Here is a 15833-nt window from a genome sequence, read left to right as displayed (position 1 = left end):
GCCAGATATAACAACAAAAAAATCTAGTAAAGGGTTTATACTCTTGATTTACAGCTAGGGCCTTTCTGGGAACCACTTTGGTATGGAGACTAATTAGGTTGTTGTATTACCAGAGAAATGAAAGCAAGATGTGCATATACAGTTTATACAGAGAGAAGGATGTATCATAAGGAACAGGCTCACATGCTTTTTGGGGCTGGCAGGCCCCAAATCTGCAGTCTGGGGACCTACGGGAGTGTCGACATTGCAGCTCGCGTCTGGAGGCTGCCTGCAGGAGTAACTCCTCCTTCCTTGGGGTACCTCAGTATTTTTAAGGCCTTCAAATAGTTGGATGAGGCCCCCTCACATTATGAAAGGTAATCTGCTTAATTCAAAGTCTGCAGATTTAAATGTTAATCACATCTAAAAATTGCCTTCACAGCAACATCGAGAGTAATGTTTGACCAAAAACTGGATACCATAGTCTAGCCAAGTGGACACATAAAATCAACCATCACAGTTACCTACTTGAATTTTGAGTGATCCCCACACTGAGCCAGAAGAGAGTTTGCATCCCAATACTCAGGCCAAACCCCAGACCAATTAAATGAAAATATTTGGGGGTATTTTTCGATATTCCACAAGTTATTTTAATGCACATGCAAGAGAATCACCGTGCTAGAGCAGTTGTTCTGCAAGGGTGGTTTCCAGCTTAAGCCACGTTCAACCTCGCCTTGCTAGAAATGCAAATTCTCTACTCCTACTCCAGACCCACTAACATGCAGGAGTATAAGAACATCACACTGTCAGTCTCTTTTCTCTAAACTAGAAGGGCAGAGTATTAGTATTCTTTGGATGAAAGAACTAACTACTTATTATTTTAACTAATTGAGTGTTTGTTGGAAGTAAACATACAAAAGTAAGAGGATCTTGACTGGGTGGCCAGGCTTCACTGAGACTGGGTGTTTTTTAAGATACAACAGATATACGCATGTCATAGCAGCTCTGGTGACTCAGTGGCAGCTCAAGCAGTTGTTGCCTCCCAGTGTTTAAGCATAGACTCCTAGTGTTCCATTATAGTGCCTTGGCTATTGTCATTTTATTTCTCCTTACATAAACTGAATTTTCTCCTTTACCTTCTGTTTAAATTTCCAAATCCGATTGGCTCACTTAATCACTTTCATCATTTGGGTAGTGTTTCCTTAGCATTTGCCCAACATATAAGTTTCTGGTTAAGATAGATTGGCTTTTCTTGGGTGAGGTCTCCCACCAAACTCAATCAGCTGGGACCAGGGAAAACTGAAATGCAGTGTTAAGAATCTCCTAGGGTCATTTCTTTTAAAAGGAGGAGGCCACTAAAGTGGGTTATGGGCATCACACAGTGTGAGGCTTGGTCTGTTACAGATCTTTAGCTATTCTCTGACCCTTAAATCCATGCATAGTTCAATACAAAAAGACATTGAGGAAAATATACATATTTGTTCAACTATACCATTTGGAGATGAGTTGGAAACTTATACTGAAAAACTGGAAATGTTTCCTTTTCATTTCTATGTTTCCTATAGATGAGTCCTCTTGTGGCCCAATTTAAGACTGCCATGAGCCAAATGATTTTGGGGGGGGGGGGAATCTTATTTGCATGCTCCAAATAGTAGGGCCTATATTTGATGCAGAAATTCTCTTTGCATAATCTCATTCAGTAAGCCATAAATGACTAGAAGCTTGTTGGCATTTAAAAAAAAAAAAATCTTTTACCAGGAAAAAAAAAAAAAAAAGCTAGTGACAGTTTTCTTCAGATCATTTCAGATTGGCTGTCTAAGCTATCTTTTCCTAAGTGATCTGACCTCAACATATGCTGAACAGAAAAACAAGAAAAGGCCAATCAATCCCAAACAAAAGGCTAATTAACTTAGGGGAAGGCATAAGATTAAAACCTTAATGATGCCACAACTCACTGAATATCGCTGAATCATTTTACCTGTCAATGCCAAATTTAAACCTGTACTTTACTCAGTCTTGTAGAACTCATTTACATAGTACCAGTATTGCCAAAAAATTGCTTTATCTAATGCCACCAATAATCATTTTAATTTTTAAAGTAACTATAAATACTGCCTTGAAGTTCCAATCATATATTTTGGCTATCCGAATATAAAATAATTAAAACCAATTTAGATTTATCACACTTAACTGATTGTTTATAACAAAGTAATATTACAGAGCTAGTATTTACATTTCGAATTGTTTCAGGTCTCCTTTTAAAGCCCGTACTTTTCAAACTTGATTTTAGATGTTTCCTCTTGATATTCAAAGATCCTGCAACCCTGAGCCAATGTCTAGCTTTTTATTTCATTGAAGTAAAATGTGCCCTTACCTCAGAATGTACCCCTGAAAAGAACTAGTTAAAAAAGTATCATCCAGTAGGTTTACAATGAAAATCAAGGGTCTAAAACGACTTTTATGTTTTCAGGTATTAGCTGTTGAAGTTGGAAGTTTTGGTAGGTTTGGCAATTTTAGCAATGTTTGCAAACATTTTTTAATAAGTACAATTTTATTTTTTTTTAAGTATTTCAAATACATAGCCTAGGAAGATTATGACAACTCTTTAATAAAACATATTTAATTATTCATAATGCTATGAAAGAGAAAATTGAAGTGTCTAATCATTGTTTCATAAAGAAATTATTCCTTCATGGTCTCACGAGAAAAACAATACATTTTGGTTATGCCACTTCATAGGGCTATAAATATTTTCGAACTGCATTTAAAGATGTAATATCCAACCCAACTGAGTTAATAATTTGCTTATCTGGTAAATTTCCTTCATCTTCTGGAAGTTAAATTATCTTCGTAAAATGAGTCAATCCTCACAACTATGCCATTACAAATAACCTACAAGCTGGGATTTACACTTTATTACATCTTTCGAAGTGTTCAATGAAGCGTTTGATAATTAAAAAAAATACAGATAAACCATATTTTTCCAAGTCTCTCCATTTTATAAAAGTAAATTAAAAGAACCCCAAAAGCGCCTATGAATTTTTGTATCCTCACTCATATTCCTAAAAAATAAAACCTAACGTGGTTGATTTCCGCTGGGAAAGCCCTAAGAATGTGAAAAGGAAAAAAAGAATCCATTCTACTATGAGAATTAGAGAGAAAAAAAATCCCACTTCAGTGTAATTACCAGTATATCCAGTTTAATGAAACACAATTACCAGTGTGTCTAGGTGTGATGAAAATTGTTTAGTAGTAGCAGAAGTTATTTTCATGAAGATACCAGCAGAGGTCAGTAAAAACTAAGGCACTGTCATATGAACTTGGACAAGGATGTTAAGCTAGTTCTAACAGGGTGACCATAGTGAAATAGTAAAACCTATACTCACCAAAGCTTAATCCATTTAAGACATTTCAGTTTTCTACACTGTTACCTGACTTGTACATTACCTTTTTGGAGGCGAGGGGGTGAGAATGTGAGGCTACTGGGGGGATCTGATTTTGCAGGGTAGCAAGAGCTCTTTCCAAGAACTGAACTGCTTCAATTTTGTTTAATACTATATTACATCTTCAATACTATATTACAAACCAAACTATAGACAGCCATCCTCGATTAAAAAAAAAATCAACTGGTTTACAGAATATTTCATATTACCCAGGTACTCCAATTCATGTTCAGAGATTCTGAATATGGAGTATTTGTGAGTACATGAATGTATTTTTCAGGGGAGATAGTACACAACTTCCATTAGCTTCTCACAAGGGTCTTTGACTTACAAAAATTGAAGAATCATGCTAGAACTATTCTTTGTATTAATAAATCACTGTGTCTATGTATGTTTCAAAATATATCTGCTAAAAATTTAGTTGAATCCATGCCAGGAGAGCGGTTTTACAGTAGGTTGTCAAGGCTGTGGAGCAGCTTGTTCTATAGGATGTAACATTTTAAAAATAGAAGAATCATATGTATAATATTCCAGAGGAAAGCAGCTATTGTCTTATACTTATAAAAAACAAATAGGAAAAAGATCACATGGGATGCCATTTTATTCAAATATATATGTGCATTGTTTTAATGTTTGTGACCAACACTGCATTAAGACCATAATGTGGCCTTACATTAACTTCTCCACCAAGCGGCACTCTTACAGCAGAAGGTAACTTTCATTTTTGCTTTTGCAGATTAACAGCATTCTAATTTACTCACCTTGAGTCATACGCAAAATATAAAAAGGATCTAGATGATTTTACTGTATTCTGTATTCCTTCAATTCTATATTAAAACACAGTTAAGTGGACTTGTAATATAAATTTTCCAAAACACAGCTTTTATTACAGCCTATTCTAAATCAGATATACCTTTCTCTATAAATGTTTTGCATGCTCATTAAAAGTTGGTCTCCTATATAGGCATAATAAACCAATATTAGCAAAATTGTTCAAGGAATTTTCCCTTGAAAAAATTACCATCTTTGAAAAATAATAAATGTTCTACTAAAGAATGCTGAAATATCACAACTTGAATTTTAAAGCCATTTATTCTGAAGAGATATTCCTGTTTTAAACAAATAAAAAAAAAATCAAAGATTTTAATTTTCCTCTATGAAGAACCTAAGCCATATACTAAATCATACTTAAAAGGAACAAAAATGATGGTGGTAATGCAATTAAGAAAGTCTAATGATCCTGGAAATTCAGAAAAAATTGGAGTCTATGTTTGTACCCTTTATGAGAAAATATTTCCTTAATTTAGAAAAAAAATCTAGCATCTTACTTAAGTATATAAAGCTAATATATTCTTTTTGCCAGTACTCTGGAATTAACTGTACTTCTGATAACTAAGTCAATGAACAGTTATAACTTAAAAACGGCATTTAACTCAATGGTTGAAAACGGCATTCCATCAAAGTAAAACCAGTCATTTTATAAAGAGATACCAAAAGCGTACAGAAATAAAAATAAAGCTCTATTAGTCAGTTCAATAAAGCTGGCTATATAAAGTTATAGTTTCAACGGCTAAAAAAATATTTCAAATTGTTTAAAGCTCATTTGATTAAACTAAAGTACAATATTTATGGAAGACAAAACAAAACGAAAACCTAGTTTCGTCACAATATCTTAGATGATTAAACATTTTAGATAGAATGTCAATTAGCTGTCTTAACAAAAGAGCAGAGAAGTTATCACACACCCCCATTTTCCCAAACAGCATCCATGCAATTCCAACATTGTTTCAATTAATTTCCAAATAATTCAGTCTCAGTCAGTGTTTCTCCACCTTTTTTAAAAAAAATTATTACTCTTCAAGGAGTCTTTTTCAGTCTTTTTAGTTCCGATTAACACCTTGTAAGATTTTAATACCACAGAAATAATGTATATCTGTTTACATATTGTATGTATATTCTTGCTTTACACATAGAAATAACATTTTTGCCACCAAGAACACAATTTCACCAAGAATGCATGCTCTGAACAATGAAAGGTTTATATTATTAAAACATTTTTTTGAAGAGTTTAAGTGGGGAGAGGAAATGGCATGTTTTAGCACACATATATGTAGATTATTCCCCAAACAGTTTAACAATCAACCACTTAGTTGTATCAAAACTAATTTTCCCTGAAGTAGGCACTGCTCTCAGCTACAGGTAGTCCTTGCCTTGGACAATCGTGTGGGACCATAAAAAATGGCCATTCAAAGCAATCTTTTTTAATAATCAATGGAGAAAATTGTGTTTTAAAAATCTGTCAAAACATTAAAAACTCTTAAAATGTAAATAAAAAAATTATAAAAGTATTGTAGTACACTGTAATTTAAAACATTAGAAACATTGAGAATTAGAGTGTTATTTCATTGTAAAAAAACTAATCAAGAGTAGTTTGAACAGTGCTTGTCTTTTTTTGTCAAATAACTTACACTGAGTAAGCATCTTTTCCATACTATGATAGATTGCCATACTCCTTTAAGTTTGGATTAAGTTTCCACCATTTCATCAACTGTACATTCAATGCTATGAAATATCTCTGTAAGTTCCTTTAATGTGAAGTTTCTTACCATCACCTCCTTTGGGACACAGTCATCTTTTTCATCACAACCACCTTCCTCATTCATGTTACGTTTGCCTTCACTGTAAGTTTCTCTGGCTCTGTATGTAGAAGCTCTACAAAAGCAGCCATGTCAACATTCCCATGATCAGAGATTTCTTCTACAACTCCATTAATGTTCAATTCAAATCTCACTTCTAGTATTATGATTTTTCATTTCTTCCCTGCGCTTTGATCTTTGTTAGCCAATTCTTTTACCTACTTTTATAAAGTGTCACATAAGTGACGAGGAGACAACATAACTTCGTGCTTTGCTGCGAAGTGATCAACAGATATGCAGTGACCAATCACTGGCAGAATTTGAAGGAAGTAATGTGATTGGTAACTGATCATGAATTACATCTGTTACTCATAGTGACTCATGGACCAAAGAGCTAGCAAGGAAATTTGTACTTCATGTAATTATTCTGTTAACATACTGTGGTAACTGAAATTTGTGCTGTTAAGGACCTGGTGTTATTTAAGTCACTGTCATCGAAATTTGTGGATATGGGAATTGTGCAAATAGAGGACTGCCTATACCCTACCTGTTTACATTGACCCAGACAGGCTTAAAGCTGACTGCTGAGTAAGAGGCCATCTAAAATTACATCAGACAATGAATCTTAAGAGGCCATCTAAATTTACATCAGATACCCTAAATGCAGTATTAGCATGTATTGAGTGCATGTTAAAATGGTTTTCAAATTTTTGTCATTTGGCAATTAACTTTAAAATGTATCTTAGAATGACAGAATTTTAGAAATAGAGAAAGGACCTTTAAAGATCCTATAAATTTGATACCACAAATTATCCAGCATGTTTATTATGAATTATTTCTCCTCCTTCAATTTCAATTTGCTCATATAGCCACTTGCGGTCACAGCGGCATTCAGCTCCACATTTGGTAGAGCCACAGGCAGGACAAGCGTAGAAACATCCTAAGCAATCTTCGTCAAGGCAGTCGCAGAGGTCCATTCCACTGAAAATCAGGAGACCCTGGCTATCATAGACCTTACTCTTTGCCGGTATCACTTGTCTGTAAAACACAAGGTGAACTACATCTCACAAATATATTCTTTTTGAATATTTAATTGATAATATGGTAATGAAAAAAATTTAAAGAGGTAAAACATTTTGAATTAGGGATGAAGGCCTGGTAAACTGGTACATAACTTAGCAGACTGAAGGCTACTCTACAGTTAGTAGTATACAAACTCCACATTACAAGAGACCTCACATTAAAGTGTTTAGACAAACATAAAAAGCCCGAATATGCCTCTCGAAGTCCATTTAAAAATAAACTCAGCAAAAAAATGGACAAGAACTTTGTCCAAAAAATAAGTATGCATCTGTTAAAACTATTTTCCTCTTACTTTGAAAAAAAAAAAAAAAGCTAGTGAATAAAGGTATGTTTTATTGGCTACCAAGCTCTTTATTGCTTTGTGAACATAATTTTTTATTACAGTATACTACCCTATTGCTTTTTATGCTGCAATTAATCTGTTTCTTGTTCTTTAATGGACTATAGCAAATCTGGCCTAAAAATATTTAAATGACTTAATGGAAAATCTTAATAGATGGAAAAAACAGCATATATAATTCTGAATGATTATAGTAACTTTCGTCAATTTATATTTTAGAAATGCTCAATTTAAAGAATCATAGTCTAAACAATTTAGCGTTCTCATTCATTCGACTGTACAACTATTTCTATTCATACCAAAAACAATGAAAATGCAATCTTGCAATCTCATAAAATTTACTTTTTAGCTGTTGCTCATAGAACAGAGATATACCAATTACATAACATCCATGATTTTCAAAAAGGTGAATTACTTTAATTCTAAGTATAATTTGTTTAAATTATTTTAATTCTCATGCTAAAAATATTATCTTGTTCATCTCATTGATACTTTCTTAGAAACAAATTTTTAGAGTTGAAAAAGATGCCTTAATTTTTTTATGAGGCCCTCAGTGGTTCTCAGCAATTCCAGATTATGTAATTTAAAATACTGACCCAGAAAATTCAAAACTTAAAGAGAAAGATAGGGGAACAATACATATGTGAAGCAAGTTAATATATGCCTTAAGTATCACATAGCCTACCTGTCTGAACCAGCGGTTACATTTTTTGTAAGCCTTCTTTTCTCTCTTTTACCAGTTTCTGGAGCAAATTCTGTTTGCTTTCCTGGGTTTGCAAATTGTAATGACCTCAAAGCTTTAGCAGTTCTTCCCTAAATAAAGGTAAACAAATTATTAAGTCAAATCTTGACATCAGACCATATTAATATTTCATTTAACGTTAATCCAGATTATTCTTTAACCTGGAAGACAATCTGGAACTCACAAAAAAGAAAAAAAATAAAGGTTTTAGAGCCCAACTGTAACAAAATATGCACAGCCCTGGACCATATTCAAAGTTATTGGTGAATTTACCTATAATATTTTCATTATCCAATTTTAGTCTCTGGTGTATTAGGAAGATAGAAAGATAGGCATGGTGAAAACTTCAATGGCGGCCAGCAACACAGGAGAAAAGTCAGAAAAATTGCTTTATAACCGAATTGCATATAACTGAGTTTCCTAATAATGATCCTGAATCCTTAAGAAAAAGTTCTACTATTACTGCATATTTTTTAAAAGTAGAGAATATAAAAAATATAATAAAAAAATAAAAGCAGAGAATATGGTTTCAAGTTCTAAAACATATTATAATCTTTTTCAAAAGCTTTGGTGAAATAAAATTTTGATAGTTAAGAACTTAAGTTTGTTACTTGAGGGAAAAAAGCTTTATGTGACACATTCCATAAGAACAATGGATAAAGCAGAGAAGACATTTTAAGTGACAGTTGCAAGTACCTAGTAGGAACTGCCAAGTAACACTGGGTCCTGGAAATATGCCTCTGAAGGGTGAACAAAAAGAAAGCACTACATGTAATTTAAATTTTTAATTATCTTTTAATTTAGTTTATTACTATAATGAAAGAGAAAATAGAGACAAATAACCCAGCATCAAGAATTATAAATTGGTTTTAAGTAGAAATTTTGAGACATGCTCCTTTGAATATACTTGTCCTTGTTCTACATCAAAGATTGCTTTATAAAATCGTAAGTTGTTCTGATATGGTTAGGTAATTTGAATGTAGCCATGCTAATAAGGAAGAGAGTTATAAAATGTTTAATACTTACAATGTAAAAACGTACGCTTTCTGACCATAAGGAGTCCTAAAATTTGCCTTAACCATACCAAGTAATTTCAGATCCAGAAGCAAAGGAAACTCATAAGCATCTTAAAAACCCAAACAAGAATGGGATAGGGCCAAAGGAAAAAGACTGAAACAAGAAACAACTACTGCAAGTCACTTCTCTGATGTTCCTTGTAAAGCAGTAATTTTCAAGTCCTTCAAAAAAAAACACCTGCTAAACACGGACCCTTGCTGGCTGGCATGTCCCACTGAGTTATGTTGGTCTCGGGGCGGGGAAACTAAGAGTGCTCTAAAAGTCAGTCCTAATGTGTTAGTACTAGGAGTTACAGCTTCAGTCCTGGGCAGATTATGCTATTCCATTCCCAAGCCTACTTTCTTTATCATTCAATCTGGGTATATGGAAATATTTAGAAATGCCATTTAGTTTCACCTCCCCAACTTTATATTCACTGCATGCTAATGAGTATAATATATAATAATGTAAATATGATTTCCTTATAGTTAAACAAAAGCCCACATTGTAGACAGAACACAGCAGGAAAAATGACTGCTATACATACATCTGAATCAGGTTTTCTTCTCTGCCGGTCTTCAGAATCAACATCCACACTTCCATTGATAATCTGTGTACATTTTGGACAAAGCTTCCAACCAGGTACAAGCTGCCTGCCAAATTTTGCACTCAGAAAAGTGGCATCATCTAAGTCAATTACATGCAAATTTTTTTTGGCTAATTTTTTGTGTATGTTAAATGGGTCACAACATGACTTCTGCAAATCCTCAAATCTATCAATGTAAATTTTTGCATGATGAAAGCAAATTGTATTGTTCCCAGAAAGTGTCATTCCAGTTCTAAGTTGAAGTAAAAGCATATCATTTGATGACAATTCTTGCAAAGTCTTGAAACCTGTGTGACGAGTATAGTAGGTTTTATGGCACTCATTTGTGGTACGAAGCTGGACTCCAACTGAACATGGATCCATCATTCTTGATTCCAGCAAGTTTCCAGTTTGATTTTGTCTAGCAATCTCTAATAGCTCATGTGGTGATCACCCTGGAGAAAACATCAGAATCAGATTCGTATTACAAACTTTTTAACTGGGACACTGAAAAAGCATTTAATAAAATTCAATGACTGCTTAGAAGAAAAAAAACTCTTAGCAAGCGAAGAATAGAAAGGTATTTACCAAAAGCCTACAATAAACTTTATTATATTTAATCATAACATATTACAAGCATTCCCTGTGAAGTTAGAACTACACAATCCCTGCTATCACAGTACCCATTTAACACTATATTAAAAGGTATAAGACTTGAAAAGTAACAAATATTATTCAAAGATGATATAAATATCTACCTGGAAAACACAAGAGGTTTAGTATACAAACTATTAGAACTAGCAAGATAATTCAACAAGGATACTGAAAATCAAAGACACTTTAAGATACCTTACAAAATATATCCATCTTACAAAAGATATGCAAGACTTTTATGAATAAAATTACCAAACAGAAAGGCAAAAAAGACACTAATACATGTAGAAATGTCTTGGGGAGTCTGACTACAGTTAATATGTCAATTCTCCAGGAATTTATCTATAAATCCAATACTATTCCAATGAAAATCCCATCAGGTATTCCTCCCACTCCCTCTTGGAATTTAGCAAACTGGTTTATATGGAAGAGTAAAGGTTCCAGTAAACCTAGATAATAAAGAAGAAAAACAAAGCAAAATATTTATTTACTATATAGTATTAAAATTAAAACAGAGGTACTGGCATAATATGGACAAACAGATCCATGAAACGATGAAGGTGTATGACATGGTATTATAAATCAATGGGTATTACATATTGCTGGGAGAAGGATTTAATAAAAGATGCTTGGAAAACTGCCTAATCATGTGGAAAAAGGTAGAATAATATCTATTACAAACGAAAATCAATTCCATGCGATAGAATAAAGAATTAAACATGAAAAAGAAAAACTAAAAATGTTTACAAAAAAAGAGGCGGCTTTGTGACAATGCGGCAGAGAATTTCTCAAACAAAAAGAGCACATATCAAACAAAAAGACGGATACATTTGACTATATGTCAAAATTAAACATTTCTATGTAACTCTAAAAGAGATAAAAAGGCACATTTGAAAACTGTTAGATTATCTCAAATATATTAATAAATCCTGATTTCCACAAATCAATTAGAAAATAACCCATTAGAAAACAAAACAAATATAAACAGGTAATTAACAAAGGAAGAAAACAAAATAGCCAATAAATGCATGCAAAGATGTTCAACCTCATAGTTATCAGGAGTGCAAATCAAATACCATTTCTCATCTACAGCCATGCTACCCTGAACAAGCCCGATCCTGTCTGATCTCAGAAGCTAAGCAGGGGCGGGCCTGGTTTGTACTTGGATGGGAGACTATGTAGGAAGACCAGGTGTTGTAGGTGTAAAAAAAAAAAAGGATCGTAAACTGACAAGGTCCTTGCAATTTGTGAGGTCAACAAGGGTTGCCTCGCCTAAAAAAATAATAAAAAAATAAATACCGTTTCTCAAACATGTACTTGGCAAAAATTTAAAAAATCAATGACGACCTAGTGGTGGCTAAAATGTGGCCAACTTTTACATGCTTTTTACACATTGGTAGGAATGTAAATTGTTATAACTGCTTTAGAGTGTTTTTGACAATTTCTTGTAAAATGAAGAAGTGTACACCCTAGGATCCTGCATTTTCAGTTCTAGGTGACTGTGCTTAAGAAATATATGTCTCATATGAGCACAAGTTATATACAGGGGCATTAAGCATTCACAGTTTTTGACAGTGAAAAGCTGGAAATAACCTAACCTTCTTGTAAAGGACAAGAAATTGTAGATTACTCATTAAGATACACACACCTACAGGCCAGTTAAATTGAATAAACTGCATGAATTACATGTATCAATATAGAACCTTAAAGACAATCTAAATGAAAAAAGTTACGAACGAATTTACAGTATATCATTTGTATAAACTTTTAAACACAAAAAATAGTATATATTGTTTATGGATGAAAACATGTATACATACTAAAATACACACGACAGTAAACAGATGCCAAATTTGTGGATACTTCTAAAAAAGAAGGAGCTTTTTTGAGATTTAGAGGATAAGGCTTAGTGGCATGCACACAAGTGTTTTATTATTTTCCATACTTTCTATTTAACCTTTTTCATAACCACGTATTTTTCAAAAGAAATATTAAAACAGTGGAATTCTTGAGAGGATCCAACAAATGCAAGTCACTAGGAGAAAACTGATGATGAAACCAGATACAAAAAATTGAAATCTGGGTAGTAGACAGGCACCGAAAAATCTAGGATTCTGCAATCTTGCAAATGTTTTATAAGTTTTGTTCCATTTTAAAACTAGTTAGAAATCTTAAGGATACTTTCTGATGTGTTTTCTGTAGAGAGAAACTGTAGTAAGTAAAACCATATACAAAGAATAAACTGACCTCATGGAAGAAAAAAAATGGTGAATATATATCTGAATGTTTTAAAATACCAAATTTAAAAATTAAAAAAAAAATTAAAGTGTTAAAAGGTTAATGAACATTTTATTTTTTTAAAGTGTCTAAAACAGAGTATATTTATCTAATTTATTCTATTTTAACCAACTTTTAAATTTTAACTACTGGGACACTTTTCAAAGGATATTTTGTTTGTAATAATCTTTGAAGAGCTGCTTAATTCATCCTGTCCTTTGAGAGCAAAAATAAATAAATAAAATTTAACTACTGAAGTATAGGTCCCAATCTCATCACATAAAATGTCTTCTATCATAATTAGATTTTTTAAAGAGAAAAGTGGGTTAAGGTAAATTAAGGAGTGGAAAAAGAAACCAGAGATACTGTTATACAACAAACTATTCTATACTGTATCTTAGCAGATATAGGACCCAAATCTGGCTCTGACCTTTCCTAACAGTATAAAGATAACTTGATCAATTATCCTCCAGCACATTCTGGAAATTGCTAATGCTTATAGTTCTTATTAGTGCTGCAGGTTCTTTATAATTGTAGGTAACTGTCATTGGTTTGTAGCTACTAATCTGTAACGGAATTTTTGGAACGTGAGATTTGTTCTTAGTATTCAGTCTTGAGCTACCCTGACCATATTTGATAGAAAAAGCATCTTGTGACTTGGAAATTTATTTTAGAAATTCTATTGTCTGTGGTAATATTTTTACCATTTCTTGGCTACTGAGAGTTTTTTTCATTTTCCTTTAACCTTGGTTAATTACTACACAGTTCACAAGAGTTTATTAGCAGACTAAGTTGTGCACTGCAGCTGAATACCTATTACTAAGCAATCCTAAACTCTCTTGGAAACTTCAAAGTATAACTGATTAACTATTAATTCAATTTTTCTGGTATTTGCTTGGACATCTTCTACAACAGTTATACATTAATCTTAAACTACTATGAACTTAGACTCTTAGCTGGAAAGTACAGAGTTATAACGATTTTTTCTTCAAATTAACCATGATCCTATCAGTCTCTGAAAACATCTCCTTCTGGTAAAGTGACTTCCAAACATTTGGAGCTCTCGGCGCACTTCTGAGTACTGTATTATAATTTTTGGAGGAACACTTGAAGGAATTAAACTGCCTGCACAATTGTTATACTATTTTCTAAGCACTCATCCCTTAGGTGTCACTGTGGGGTTAGAATTTACTACTGGAGTTGCCAGATAAAATACAGAATGCTCAATTAAATTTGAATTTCAGATAATGCACAATTAATTTTCATTTTAATTATGTCCCAAATATTACTAAAAAGTAATTTGCCTGAAATTCAAATTTACCTGGGCATCCTTTATTTTTTATTTGCTAATTCTGGCAACTTCATTTACTATGTTGCTGTTGTTTTTTTTTGCATAGTCCAGGAACCAGAGATCTTTCTTTTGTGCTGGCTTCACATTATGCCCCATCTCTTACTTGCTGATAAAAGAAAGCTGAACTCTCTATGAACAAATTATAGGACCTGCTCAGTTTAAAATGAAATTGTCCTAAAACAATAGCAGAAGGAAGTGCAGAGTAAAAAAGGAACTACTTTTTTCTTGCCCCCAATTTTAAGAAAGATGTGGCAATAATGTTCCAACATGTTTTCTCAGCTTTCTACTTTGTTACCAGTCTCCTAATGAGTGGAAAAAGTAGTATTATGAAATTTAACCAAATGAAAACTTTACTGAATCTTTAGGTCAACTCCAGAGTCCTTCCCTTCCATGGAAAAATCCTTTTGGGGGAGGGGTAAAGTATAGGGTCTTATAATTTGTAGAGCATTTTCCAGGTTATTCTTTAATTAATGAAAATAAAATAATTTCATCTACCCCCCACTATGCAAATCAGCAGCTTTACCTATGGTCACACACATACAAGTCACAACTCTGGCAACTGTCAACTTTCTGTGCCCATTATCTTCAAATGCTACCTATGCTACATGTGAATGGGCACTAACAAGGGTTAAAGAACCAACTAGAGATAGTCTCAATCCTCAAAAAGGCCGAGGACCAATAAGAAAGGAAGAAAGAATTTAAGACAAAAATATAGTCCATAGTACCAATTAAACAATTTATAGCAAGGGCCAGGTACAGCAATAAACACAAACATCTCATTAATCTTTTTAACAACTTTGAGGCACTATCATTCCTATTTACAAAGAAACTGAAGTTCACAGCTCTAGTTACCAGGCTTAGAATAACGGCTGATACAACACACTCAAATATTTGCTGAATTAAAAACAAAAAAAAACACAAAAAAACCCAAACCTAATTTTATTTTAGATGAAGAATCTCCATTAATTTGTTCCTAATGATTTATTCACCTAATGCACTCCCCTTAGATTGATTAATGCTTTGTCCAGTGTACTTTCAGGTCATTTTTAGAACAATGTAGCAAACTCTTCAGGCTTCCAAACCCTATTTGCAATTTGTCACGGTACTCCTCTGGCTCTTATAGGCCAAGGAGAACTGAGGAGGAATTTCAACAACTGAGAGGTTGTTTCCAGACCAAGAGGAACAAGCAAAGCTTTCCTCATTTTACCTTATTCTGGAAGTGGCCAAAATTGTCAAACAATAACTTGAAACAATAACTTGTTCACAATATGAACGTCGAGTAAGGGATTGTGAAACTGAACTGTTAACATTGTGTCGAAAGCACTTTTACTTCTTTCTTAGAAAAGAAAGTCTGGGCTCTTAAGCACGGCCTTACTTGTTCCAAATGCCACATACTCCAGGTCAAACTACACTACCTGCAAAGTTCTTTAACGGTGTATGCCTTCATAGTGTTCTCTTTGTTTAGAAAGCCCTCAGCTTTATCTGTCAGGCATTGTTAACTTATCCTTCACCTATCTGCTGAGCCTCACCCAAATACTATTGCTATAGATCCTCAAATGCCACATACTCCAGGTCAAACTACACTACCTGTAAAGTTCTTTAACGCTGTATGCCTTCATAGTGTTCTCTTTGTTTAGAGAGCCCTCAGCTTTATCTGTCAGGCAATGTTAACTTATCCTTCACCTA

General features: G+C 33.4%; 1 protein-coding gene and 1 pseudogene across 2 annotated transcripts in view; one reads left to right on the top strand and one right to left on the bottom strand.

Annotated features, from left to right (window-relative positions):
• Positions 1 to 4005: 4005 nt before the first annotated feature.
• Positions 4006 to 15833, bottom strand: part of ARL14EP (ADP ribosylation factor like GTPase 14 effector protein) — a 12894-nt gene continuing 1066 nt past the window's right edge. For both annotated transcript variants that reach the window (XM_006907995.3, XM_015586432.2), the window contains exons 2-4: positions 9827 to 10320; positions 8167 to 8294; positions 4006 to 7096 (exon numbers count right to left, since the gene is read on the bottom strand). In XM_006907995.3, the coding sequence (XP_006908057.1) occupies positions 6868 to 7096; positions 8167 to 8294; positions 9827 to 10252 (783 nt within the window). In that variant the 5' untranslated portion in view covers positions 10253 to 10320 and the 3' untranslated portion in view covers positions 4006 to 6867. The remainder of the gene's footprint in view (positions 7097 to 8166; positions 8295 to 9826; positions 10321 to 15833) is intronic.
• On the top strand, positions 11604 to 11722 carry LOC112476660 (annotated as a pseudogene).

This window comes from Pteropus alecto, unplaced genomic scaffold (assembly GCF_000325575.1).
Source record: "Pteropus alecto unplaced genomic scaffold, ASM32557v1 scaffold71, whole genome shotgun sequence".
NCBI lineage: Eukaryota > Metazoa > Chordata > Mammalia > Chiroptera > Pteropodidae > Pteropus > Pteropus alecto.
Note: the sequence above shows the minus strand (reverse complement) of the source record. Positions and strands in the feature narration are given on the sequence as shown.